The 11,690-nt window shown below is 41.6% G+C and overlaps 1 protein-coding gene across 4 annotated transcripts; it reads left to right on the top strand.

Moving 5' to 3' along the window:
• Window positions 1-4,120: 4,120 nt before the first annotated feature.
• LOC121579784 (etoposide-induced protein 2.4 homolog) lies at window positions 4,121-11,373 on the top strand. 4 transcript variants are annotated; one of them, XM_041894680.1, is made up of 11 exons: window positions 4,121-4,145; window positions 5,638-5,785; window positions 6,464-6,609; window positions 7,206-7,266; window positions 7,418-7,484; window positions 7,599-7,723; window positions 8,662-8,781; window positions 9,002-9,113; window positions 9,200-9,311; window positions 9,444-9,518; window positions 9,652-11,373. In XM_041894680.1, the coding sequence occupies exons 2-11, from the start codon at window positions 5,744-5,746 to the stop codon at window positions 9,815-9,817; spliced, it is 1,026 nt and encodes a 341-aa protein (XP_041750614.1). In that variant the 5' UTR covers window positions 4,121-4,145; window positions 5,638-5,743; the 3' UTR covers window positions 9,818-11,373. The 4 variants fall into 4 exon arrangements, with proteins under 4 accessions (XP_041750614.1, XP_041750613.1, XP_041750612.1 ...); XM_041894679.1 differs by lacking the exon at window positions 4,121-4,145 and adding an exon at window positions 4,187-4,229; XM_041894678.1 differs by lacking the exon at window positions 4,121-4,145 and adding an exon at window positions 4,414-4,569.
• The last annotated feature ends 317 nt before the right edge of the window (window positions 11,374-11,690 follow it).

The following is an 11,690-nucleotide window of genomic DNA, read 5'->3' as shown; positions in this document are numbered from 1 at the left end:
AAAACTTGGTCGCAAATGGGTCTTCCAAATGGACAATGACCTCAAGCATACTTCCAAAGTTGTGGCAAAATGGCTTAAGGACAACAAAGTCAAGGTATTGGAGTGGCCATCACAAAGCCCTGACCCCATCCTATAGAAAATGTGTGGGCAGAACTGAAAAAGCGTGTGCGAGCAAGGAGACCTAGAAACCTGACTCAGTTACACCAGCTCTGTCAGGAGGAATGGGCCAAAATTCACCCAACTTATTGTGGGAAGCTTGTGGAAGGCTACCCAAAACGTTTGACCCAAGTTAAACAATTTAAAGGAAATGCTACCAAATATTAAATGAGTGCATGTAAACTTCTGACACACTGGGAATGTGATGAAAGAAATAAAAGCTGAATAAATCATTCTCTCTACTATTATTCTGACATTTCACATTCTTAAAATAAAGTGGTGATTCTAACTGACCTAAGACAGGGAATTTTTACTAGGATTAAATGTCAGGAATTGTGAAAAACTGAGTTTAAATGTATTTGGCTAAGGTGTATGTAAACTTCCGACTTCAACTGTATGTGAGGTGACAGTGTTCAGTCTACAGTGGACTGCTCTGCGACTGAGGAACTCCTTTAACCCATTTGAAAAAGCTTGTATATCAGGGACAACATTTAAATTGTATCTTCTTATTTTCTTATCATTATTCACCTTCTTCCTCCTTATATGCTGACCTAGCTTTCAGGTCTCAACTTTTCTGTCAAAGTTTTCATGTGGTTTTGGCACAGAGGAAAAGACAGACAGTGACTTTGTTCATAAAGTTATTAATTCATATCCTGGAAAAGTGGTTGTCTCGCCATTGATGTTACACTTTGTTGGTCCCATTAGTTCCCAACATGATAATTATTAAAGTGTCAATAAGCCCGTCATTCAAAGTATTGTAGTAATGGGAATGGAAAAATTATGCAGGCCTACTACAGTGTTCAATTGTAAGAAATCCATGAATGATGATTCATTGGAAAATGTTATTTACAAAACAAAACCCTTTAGGCCTACAATAGTTGTCACAAGTGCTTCACCCAAGGGGCCAGGGTTTCGGTCTGGAACAGCGTTTCCCAACTCCAGTCCTCGAGTACCTCCACAGCACACATTTTTGTTACAGCCCTGGACAAACTTACCTGATTCAACTCATTGAGGGCTTAATGATTGTTGACAAATTGAATCAGGTGTGCTTGACCGGGGCTACAACATAAATGTGTACTGTTGGGGCTACTCAAGGACTGGAGTTGGGAACCATTTGTCTAGACTCTAGAAGCATGGTTTAGACTGCTCCTACAGTTTTGCTTCGGTACGACAGTTTAACTGACGCTCGGCCCAGAAAGACAATTTCCATAGACGGCCACATAGAGAAGTCAGATTTGAAAATTCCTAATAAGACACTTTAGCCATCACCTTTGTGCACAGAACATCCATTGAATTATGCAAATAATTGTCGCTGAGGCCAATTTTTTTCCATCCCTCACAGCCGATGATATTAACATTTTATATTAATCCATGTATGCATTCACTAACTGTAAGTCGCTCTGGATAAGAGCGTCTGCTAAATGACTAAAATGTAAATGTAAATGTCTGCTATGTTTTTGGGTGACATGATGACATAGTCGCTGCTCGTGCTGCTCCCTGTTGGTCTGTATAAACAGATGCAACCCTGATATAGACAGTCCATGAATCTGCGAACATGAGTAGATTACATTGAAAACAACGGACGGACATCTTGGACGCAGTCTCCAGTTAATATTACACCTCAGTGGCTTCACCTGGCCTAAACCCCTTAAGAGCAAGCAGAAGAATGATTTATATACACTAGATGACTAATAGGGGTGCTGTGTTGAAGCGACCTTGACTCCATCTTGGCACTCCCCCACCGTCATAAAAACATTTTTGGAAGCTATAAAAATGCATTTATTAATGTCTACATTCATTTTTGCAACATTTATTATATTACAGACACCTTAATGCATACTTTTAAATTATATTATGTGAGCTAAACAGAAAAATGAAAAAATATACAAATATTTTCCTTAAAGTATAATTTTTTGAGATTACTAATGTTACTGTCCCCACTACAACAATGTCCTTGAAACATTTAATTGAAATACTGTAGAATTCCATTCTGCTCCTACTGGGGAGTGCCAATATGCCCAGGAAGTCACTCTGATGAAGTTAAACTTCAGTGGACACAACGTTTAGCCATCATTCCACACCACACCACACTACACCTCCCACAATCCCCTTATTCATGCTGACCACACAGCTCGCGTCGCGTGCGCGAGCGTTGCAAAATAAATGTTCACATACATCATTGCACCCACACTGCTCGCGTACGTCAACGAGCGTCTGCGTAGCCAGGTGCTAAAATAGAACTTTGGCTCTTTTTGTTACGCTTGATGCACTGCAAGTCCCGCCTCTCCCATCTCCTCATTGGTTTTTAGGAGCATGTACCCACGTGGGTGATTGAAAGATGAACTGAGGTCCACACTCCAGTCCAGTTGGTGGCGCTAATGCACCTTAAAGTTGGTTGCCAACCGCCATATAAAATCCACAGAAGAAGAAGAAGCCTGAAGGCCATTTGAGGCAGCATGAAAATTGTATGAAGTGGTGGCCAATGGACTATGTGGCGGACCAAATTTTTTCCGATGGAAGACGCAGGCCAAGATGTCGACACAAGTCCAGAGGATAGAATAGACGCCGGAGGGGAAAAATTGAGTCCTTTGAGAAGGCAAGAAGCATATATTGGTTAGGAGAAAAGCAGTTTTATAATAAGGAGTCGTGTGCTTGGATGACGGAGGAGGAGTGGAGGGAAAAGGAGAGGCAGAGGGAGGAAGACTGTTTAGCTCAGTTGGTAGCGCATGGCGCTTGCAACGCCAGGGTTGTGGGTTCGATTCCCACGGGGGGCCAGTATGAAAGAAGTATGAAAATGTATGCACCCACTAACTGTAAGTCGCTCTGGATAAGAGCGTCTGCTAAATGACTAAAATGTCAATGTAAAATGTGAGTTTGAGTCAGTTAAAAATTGAGGGGAGAAGGTTTGTTAAAGAAGACAGGTAGGAAATGTGAGCTAAAGACAGGGGGAGAAATGGAAGAGAATGAGGGTGAAGTATCGGAGGTGGTAGGTGTGGTGAAGTGCTCGGAGCCAGAGGCTTGGACAGAGGGTCAGGATAAAGATGAGTATGTGACAGTAGGAGTGAAGAAGTGGATCCTTGCCTTTTAGCTGATTCATTTGTGGTTTCAAGATGGGTGAAAAAAGCGTTGGGTATAGTGGAATCGGTGAGGGTAACCAGAAGTGGTCTAGTGATAATTGTATATGTTTCTGTTGGGCAGAGGGAGAAGGCGCTCAGAGTCAAACAAATGGGGGCAAGAATTGTGTATTGTTTCGCCCTCAAGAAAAGGGCGCCATTGAAAGCAGTGATTACTGGGGTAGCAGTAAATGTAAAAGTGGGGGAATGGTGAGAGTAGGTGGTATGTACCAGCGGCAGGTAGTTTAGTGGTTAAGAGCGTTGTGCCAGTAACCGAAAGGTCGCTGGTTCTAATCCCCGAGCCGATTAGGTAAACAATCTGTCGATGTGGCACTTAACCCTAATTGCCCCTGTAAGTCGCTCTGGATAAGAGCGTCTGCTAAATTACTAAAAATGTCAAATGTACAGGGGGATAAGTAACCAAGTGATATATGTTTCAGTAAGATTGGATTTTTAGCGTTTTATAGCAATGGTTATTAATTGTACTGCAGGGATTAGAACGCAAATCGAAGAAAATTGAGGTTGTGGTGGCAGCTGCAGAGAGATATTTGGGTGTGCAAGACTTGACAGCAGAAAAGTTACAGGGAGTGTTAAGTGGTGATGTCTCATCATTTCAGGATGAGGGCATGAGGTAGGAGTGAGTATATTTAAATAGTGGAGAAGGGTGGGGTTAATTATTAGTAATAGTTTTGAATTTGTAAGTGTAGTGTTAGATGGTAGGGTATTTCTTTGCTTTGTTTTATTTTTCAAGGAATAGATAAGGGAGTTGTACTCCAGTCTAGTAGGTGGCGGTAATGCAACAAATTGGATGCCAACCGCCGTTAAACCCCATTGAAGAAGAAGAAGAAGAAGAAGAAGAAGAAGAAGAAGCCTGAAGTAAGAGAGATTACTAGAAACTAACTCGGTTTACCGTTTTATCTGTGGATTAATTGTCAGTGTAGAGGACCTTGTGCATTTCAGGTAAAACAACAACCCAATGTTTATATCCCAGGACAAATTAGCTAGCAACAGCAAACTAGCTAGCTAAATTGCCATAAATGTTTAATGCTTTTCGACCTGTCCCCAAATTAATATAGTTGGTTCAGAGTAAGTTTTGATGTTTCAACCTGCGTGTCCTGATCGCGTCTGGTGTGGGTGGACAAAATCAACATGCGCGCACGGTCTAGTCAGCATGTTAGGTTGGAGCTTGCCCAATACACAAGTTACGGGCCAGGGTTTGGTTTGTTGTTGCAAAAGAAAAACCTTAAAGAAACAGTAATAAAGAGGTCACGAGAATATTTCAGTGAAAGTGTCGCATGAGGTAGGTCATGGTGATTAAATGCTCGATCTGACCTGTCTTTAATGTCCGCTTGATTCAAGTAAATCATTTTCGTTGTTAGCTAGGGAGCCAAGTAAATCATTTTCGTTGTTAGCTAGGGAGCCAGTCAGGCAAGTTAGCTTGCGTGCTAGCTAACGTTAGCTAGCTTGCACCGTTTGAATTTGGACGATGTAACGTTAGCTAGCTTGCATCGTTTGAATTTGGACAACTTAACGTTAGCTAGAAAGATAGCTAGTTTGTTTTACACCTAACGTTATGGACTATTCTTAATACTGAACGTATGTACTGTAACGTTATGCTAGTTAAATAACGATCTAGTTAGTTAGCTAACGTTAGTTATTCTATGTAACGATGTGATTACCATGTTTGGTTTTGTATGTGTCAGCTAACTACTGTAGCTAGTAGTTAGCTAACGTTAGCGTTTCAGTGTTGTCTGCCGAAGAAGGTCACAAGTCCTGAGGTTCCTAGAGTTGAGGCAAAGCAACGTTTCAACCATGACTGGCTAACAGTAACAACAGATGGCTGGCTAACTAGCGAGATACATTAAATTCAGAAATGTTTATTTGATAACATTACCTGATAAGGTAGCTAACTAATTGGCTATTCAATATAATAATGTCACCAAGAAAGCCAGTGAACAAGCCATTTACAGACCCTAAGTCACTCATATTTGATCTAGGCCTACATGAGGTGTCCACATACTCAAATGTAGGGCCTATGGGCTTCCATATGGGTTTTGTTAGCTGGAAAGTGTTAGTAACTAGCTAATACTAATAGTTAGGTCTGTACTAACCGTATCAGAAAGTTGTGTGAATAAATAGTGCCCTAAGTAAAGGCCATTTAACATGGTATGAGACGCTTGACAAAGTGAACCTGTTGCCTAAATATTTTCCTGTGTGATGTGACTGATATACACACAGGTCGCTTGGTGTGCCTCACTGATGTGAATAAATATAGGCTGTATATCATGACATGCACCTTTTATCATGACATGCTCCTTTTAACGTAATGAGACTTGGAGCAAAGTGACCCTGCTGCTCTCTCTAACAGTTTTCCTGTGTGGTGTTGCTGGGTGTGCCCCACCCTGCCATGAGAGCTGACCAGGTCCCCAGCCACCCCTCCTTCTGCAGTTGATGGATCTGCAGATGGTCTGGAGATGACAGACAGCATCAGGGCCTTCCTCCGCAATGTTGCGACGGTCAGACAGCAACACAACACACCACACCCTGTCTGTCCACACACAAGTGATAGGCCAACACATAGGGTTAAAGGAGGGTACAGCTATGGCACTGAATCATGAGGCTGTGTACCAACTACCAAGCACTGTTTAGATCTATTGGGAACTATGTTTTCTAGTTCAATTGAAGCCATCCACTTAGCCCATTTAACATTGTGCCTAGTTAATTAGTTTATTTTTACACAAGACAAGTGAAATGTTTTAATAAAGTTTACGTTTTTTCTTGTTTGCTCTAGTCTAGAGCAAAAGTTGCTTTGGGGCAAAATCATAGTTGCCTACATTTAGAGGCTTAACCATATGTTTACCCTTATCTTGTGTTGTGTACCTCGAACCTTATCACCTTGCTTCCAGGTGGCAAGTGATCCCATCCACAAAAGCAGAACAAAGATTAGCCTTGTTTTTTTGGTTTAGTTTACGTTTTATTTCAACTGTGCTACTAGGTAACCAAGTGCATTAAAGCACATGATACATTACTTAAATGGTATTAGGATGCATTTAGTATTTAAAGCACTGCTTTTGAAGTTTTCAACCCACCAAGTCTAACATAGTGTTGCGTACAACATTAGAAGTATGTGCTGTGTTGATTTCCTTTATAAGTCATTTAACCCAGTCTGTGCATATTTTCTATGTGTCCTACAGGGGATTAAGGACTCCATTTTGGGGATTGGAACAATCTCCAAGCTGGATGCCCGCATCCAGCAGAAAAGGGAGGAGCAGCGGCGGAGGAGAGCCAGCGGGGCCCTGGCTCAGAGACGGGCCCAGAGTGAGGAACGCAAACAGGAGAGGTAGGCAGTAGGACTGTAATACCCTATTCACACTGCCAAGCTGGGCTGGCCTGTTTACGGATCCACCACCGTTTCTCCAACTGTGAAAGTGTGATGGGAAAAGAACATGTCAGAGCCAGCACACTTCTGTTCGGGTTGGCACTATATTGTGGGTATAAGAAAGGGTATACGTGTTACTTGATACATATCATGAAAGGCTACTGATTAATAGAGACACTGATATTTTGGCTTCTTTTTTACATTTCTCCCTATCTAACCTGATATGCTATTTCTAGTTGTGAAAGGTTCATATTAGGGGCGCAATTCAATCCGTATCGCAGAAGTTCAACGCTATTGCGCGATTGATATCCAATTGAGCCGATCTATGCAGTGTTTTCTGTGAATGCAGTCTCCGCTAACATGTGAACTTTGCCTTTAAATTTCAGTCGCGCTATAGCGCTGAGCTTTCGTGATACGGATTGAATTGAGCCCTAAGAGTTATGAGTAAATATGGATCCTTGTATGCTGTCTAGTGTCCACAGTCGGCCAAGACCTATACATTTTTGTGCCTATTAATGACGATGGTGGGTGACAATTTGTCATACTCTCTCTTTCAGTGAACCCAAATTAGCCAGTAGGATTTTTCAGTGCTGTGCCTGGAATGGGGGAGTGTTCTGGGTAAAAAAACAAACACTTTTCTATATTTTAAAACCATTTGAAAAATGTATATCATGCAAATACTGTATTTGTATGAGAGGGGCAAATACTGTATGTAATACTACATAGATGTTGTTCGTGTTAGTAATCCCCCCTCCGATTCCCTTTGCAGCTCAGTCTGTTCCTCTTCTACCGGGTGTTTATTCCACTACTGCAGACTCTGACAGCAATAATCATTGGTATGTGTGCCTGCCAGGAACAGTGGGGCGGGTTTACTCCATTATCACATGCTTCATAGTGATTTGTTAAGAACAGTGGTAAAATGTGTCACTCAAAGAGCCATTTCCTGCCAGGTGACCCTTCTCTCCATGGCAACGTGTGGTCCTGGCTGGAGTTCATATTGACCTCAGTGTTCAGTGCTCTCTGGGTGCTCCCTCTGTTTGTGCTCAGCAAGATAGTCAACGCCATCTGGTTCCAGGTGAGGCCTCTGTTAGTTAGGACACAGATGATGATAAAGATGTTTTGTGGTTAATGTAACAAGGGTGGGCGATAGATGGTCAAGGAGAACTGTTGCACAGTTGGCACTGGAGAGCACTAGTCGTGTATACTTTTATTGAAAAGTCTAAACGGAATCCTTGGGATGTCCCAACTCTGATGTCACCCGATTGAAATGGAATACTGTTAGGGTTAGGTAAGAGTTAGGGTAGGGTTTAAGTTTAGCTTTAGGGATGTCCCAACGATCTCGGATAGTAGGGCTGCACGATATGGGCAAATAACCTAATAGCGTTTTTTTAACCAATTATTGCAATTTTACAAAACACTTGGGTGAGCTGTTGGAATCATAGAAATCAAAATAGTATTTGGATTCTATGGTTGGTGGTGTTTGGAATGACAACTAATGAAAAAGCCAGATACAGTAGAAGTTGTTGTGACAGGGTAGAAACCTAAGTGTTGGTCAGAGTTTCCCAGGGGACCCTTATTACATTTGAATAAATGGCGTTTAAAAAAAGATTGCAGCCTCTTGCAATATGAATATTGTACATGTCAATATTGCAATTTAGATTAATATTTGATTAATTGTGCAGCCCTACAGGATAGCACTAACCATAACTTTATCATAAGCCAATTTAATGAATAATGGGAAAGGGGGATACCTAGTCAGTTGCACAACTGAATGCATTCAACCGAATTACGTCACTGTTGACAATATAGTTTCCAGCAATGCTCAGGGGATAGCGTAGTGGCTTTGATACAGTTGAATGTCTCACAGCAGTTAGGAATTTCCCATGTGTTATTGCTATGCTATCTATATTCCCTTCCAGTCTTAAATATTATTGCCTGAGGATCTTGTGAGACGTTAACATGTGTCACACAGTAAAACAGGAGGTTAACGCGCTCTCTGGTTGTCTGCTGTAGGACATAGCTGACCTGGCGTTCGAGGTGTCTGGTCGGAAAGCCCAGCCCTTCCCCAGCGTCAGTAAGATCATCGCTGACATGATCTTCAACCTCCTCCTCCAGGCTCTCTTCCTCATTCAGGTAGTACAGCAATTGACATTCCCGTGTCTTCAAATTCATGAAGAAGACTCACTATCAATCATGATCTCACTATCTATCAAGAGGGTTCACTAAGGTTATGTTGGAATGAAAACCTACAGGGGTCTTTGGGTTCAACACAGAGCTGTGATCCATTACCTTCAATGGTTCAAGTTAGTAATCAACATATTACCTCATCTTGTCTTTGTTGTGGTCCTTCTAGGGTATGGTTGTGAGTCTCTTCCCCATTGATGCTATTGGACAGATGGTCAGCCTTCTCCACATGTCTCTGCTCTACTCCCTCTACTGCTTTGAGTATCGCTGGTTCAACCATGGTGAGCCTCCTTTCTACTTATTATACTAATTTTAGGTAATAGGAACTAAGCAAAATCTCAACCCATTTGTAACCGTTTCATCCAAGGCATTGAGATGCACCAACGGCTGTCCAACATTGAGAGGAACTGGCCCTACTACTTTGGCTTTGGTCTCCCCATGGCTCTGTTGACTGCCCTCCCCTCTTCATATATAATCAGGTAACGTCACTAGTGTCTCCTCTCTTTCGATCCATGCATGAGGACACTTCCAATATGCAGACTTTCAGTCCTACTGATATCGCAAATCATTCTAATGATCGATTAAAATCATATAATTTTTTTCTGCTCTAGTGGCTGTCTGTTTTCCATCCTCTTCCCTCTGTTCATCATCAGTGCTAACGAGGCCAACACCCCAACAAAGCTATAGTGAGTATAGTGCACTGCACGCACTAATAATTACCAGTGATCAAACAGATTCACTTGTGTGAAAAGAACCAGTGGAATCTTCTTCCCTGCTCACTCACTCTTTTCTACCCCCCCGTGTCTTTTCCACACACAGCCACTTCCAGCTGCGCCTCTTCTCTCTGGTTGTGCTGATTAGCAACAAGTTGTTCCACAAGACAGTCCACCTGCAGTCATCCCTGAACGCGTCCATCTCCGCCGAGAAGCTGCCTACCTCTCCCCACGCCTCTCCTGCCCGCCAGAGACCCCTGCCCTCCCAGTGATGGCCACCAGGGGGCGACAAGGGAGCAGCTCTGCTCAGTAAACCAATGGAGCAGTTTATTCTGTCTGTGGAAGGATCTCTCTTATCAGGACAGGAGGAGGATGTTTGGTTAAAGGGGGGTTTTAATGTGATTTTAACAATTTTACTACGGCCCTTTTCATATTATTTTGGAGCACCGGTCAGGTGTTTTTTAAAATGTGAATGACGTATAAGGAGATTTGACTGCCATGTGCCTCACACTCAAACACACATGATTCTTGTAGCTTATTCTCATTAAAATGTTTTCTTTAATTGTTTTTTATGTATGATGTGCCATTTGAGTGCTTTACATACAGCACAAGCAGTCATATACATTGTTTTTCTTCATTTTTTTTTTGTTCTGCTCTTTTCGATTCCAACTCCAATGTTTGCCATCATTTGCTTGTTTAATCTGTTTATCACACAGTGACTGATCCCAGACTGCTTTGTATAAAACACTTGATGTGGAAGAGAAAAAGGAAAAGGGTTACATTTTTGCCAGGACTCATGTTATGTTACTATATGTTTTGAGTGACAGACAGAGCCTTAGGCACTGGTCACACGATCCTTGGTATTCCTTTGCTTGAGGAATCAGCACAGAGATGCAGCCTTTGACTAAACGTTCATCCAAGTGTGTGTGACTACAATAAGCCCCTTCTCCATTGAAGGGGGTGACATGTTTGCAATGTTAAAAAGTGAAGCGCAAGAGTTGTGACATACATTTTTCTGTGTTGCAAGTGACATTCCTTTCACGCTGATAGGATGTTGTCTTGTTAATTAATAGCTGTTTCTCTGTAAAGCCAGGGTGTCACTGATACTCCTCTGGCTGGAAACCCAGGAATAATCTTGTGCGGTGAAAACAAAGGGACACTTTTTTTGTATTCCTGTAAGTGCTTTCATAGACTAATCTTAATTTGTACACTTTTAGCATGGGAGCTGGTCTAAACATCCCACAAAAAAGGAAGAGCATCCTTAATTAATCCAAATATATAATCACTGGTTGTTGTGTGTTAAGTGATGCTAGCTGTTTTGAAGAAGCTATTTTCTATAGTTGTGTATTAGACAGACAGGTGAAGCTGTATGGACTCTGCAGCTTGGTCAGATCAGATGACACTGCCAAACTGTTTTATCTACTACTTTGTTCGACTCACTTCTGCTTCGATCAATTGTACACAAAACACTGGTGTAGGTACTAGGAAGATGTCACTGAGCTCAGTTCTGACTGATTTTCTCTTGAAGGAAGGAAGGAAGGTGTATAGACGGGAGAAGCCCTCTGTTTTTGTTCCCCCTTGAGCTGTGGGAATTCTTGTTTTACATAATGTCACTTGGCTCTGAATGTTCAACCAAAACCTCACCATGGGGGTTACCATCATCTAGCTTTTACCTAATCTTATCTAATGGCTTGGGTTGGGAGGGGCGTGTGAAACAGTATGAAATAATTGTAAATGCATAGTGTTTATGTATGCAGATTGACATATGTGAGTGAGATTTTGTAAAAGTATTATCCCTAATTTCAATAAAATTGGTCAGTATACACTACATCTACATGGAAGTAATCTTGATTGACACAATTATTTTAGTCTGAAATATTCTATGGTAAACTGCTAAATGTTTCCCACGTGGATATTTTATTTAAAAAATAACATTTGTAAGAGAATTCACAAAATATTTTGGTGTTTTATTATATGTCCCAATGTGGGTGGTAATTTACTGCATAACTGGTTGGAAATTATTAGAGATATTTATCAATGTTGAAAAACAACTATGAATGTTGCTGTTTATGCTTCCAGACCAATTTGATCAAGAAGGGGAGTCGCAGATTACTGTTCTATTTTGAGAAGGGCGCTCCTCCCTCA

Source organism: Coregonus clupeaformis, chromosome 13 (genome assembly GCF_020615455.1).
Source record: "Coregonus clupeaformis isolate EN_2021a chromosome 13, ASM2061545v1, whole genome shotgun sequence".
Taxonomy (NCBI): domain Eukaryota; kingdom Metazoa; phylum Chordata; class Actinopteri; order Salmoniformes; family Salmonidae; genus Coregonus; species Coregonus clupeaformis.
Note: the sequence above shows the minus strand (reverse complement) of the source record. Positions and strands in the feature narration are given on the sequence as shown.

Bases quoted from the DNA above. Each gene is read 5' to 3' on its own strand.
- LOC121579784 (XM_041894680.1), top strand. From the start codon at position 5,744: ATGACAGACAGCATCAGGGCCTTCCTCCGCAATGTTGCGACG. The intron at 7,724-8,661 runs GTGAGGCCTCTG...TGTCTGCTGTAG, and splicing joins TCAACGCCATCTGGTTCCAG to GACATAGCTGACCTGGCGTT. The intron at 9,114-9,199 runs GTGAGCCTCCTT...GTTTCATCCAAG, and splicing joins GTATCGCTGGTTCAACCATG to GCATTGAGATGCACCAACGG.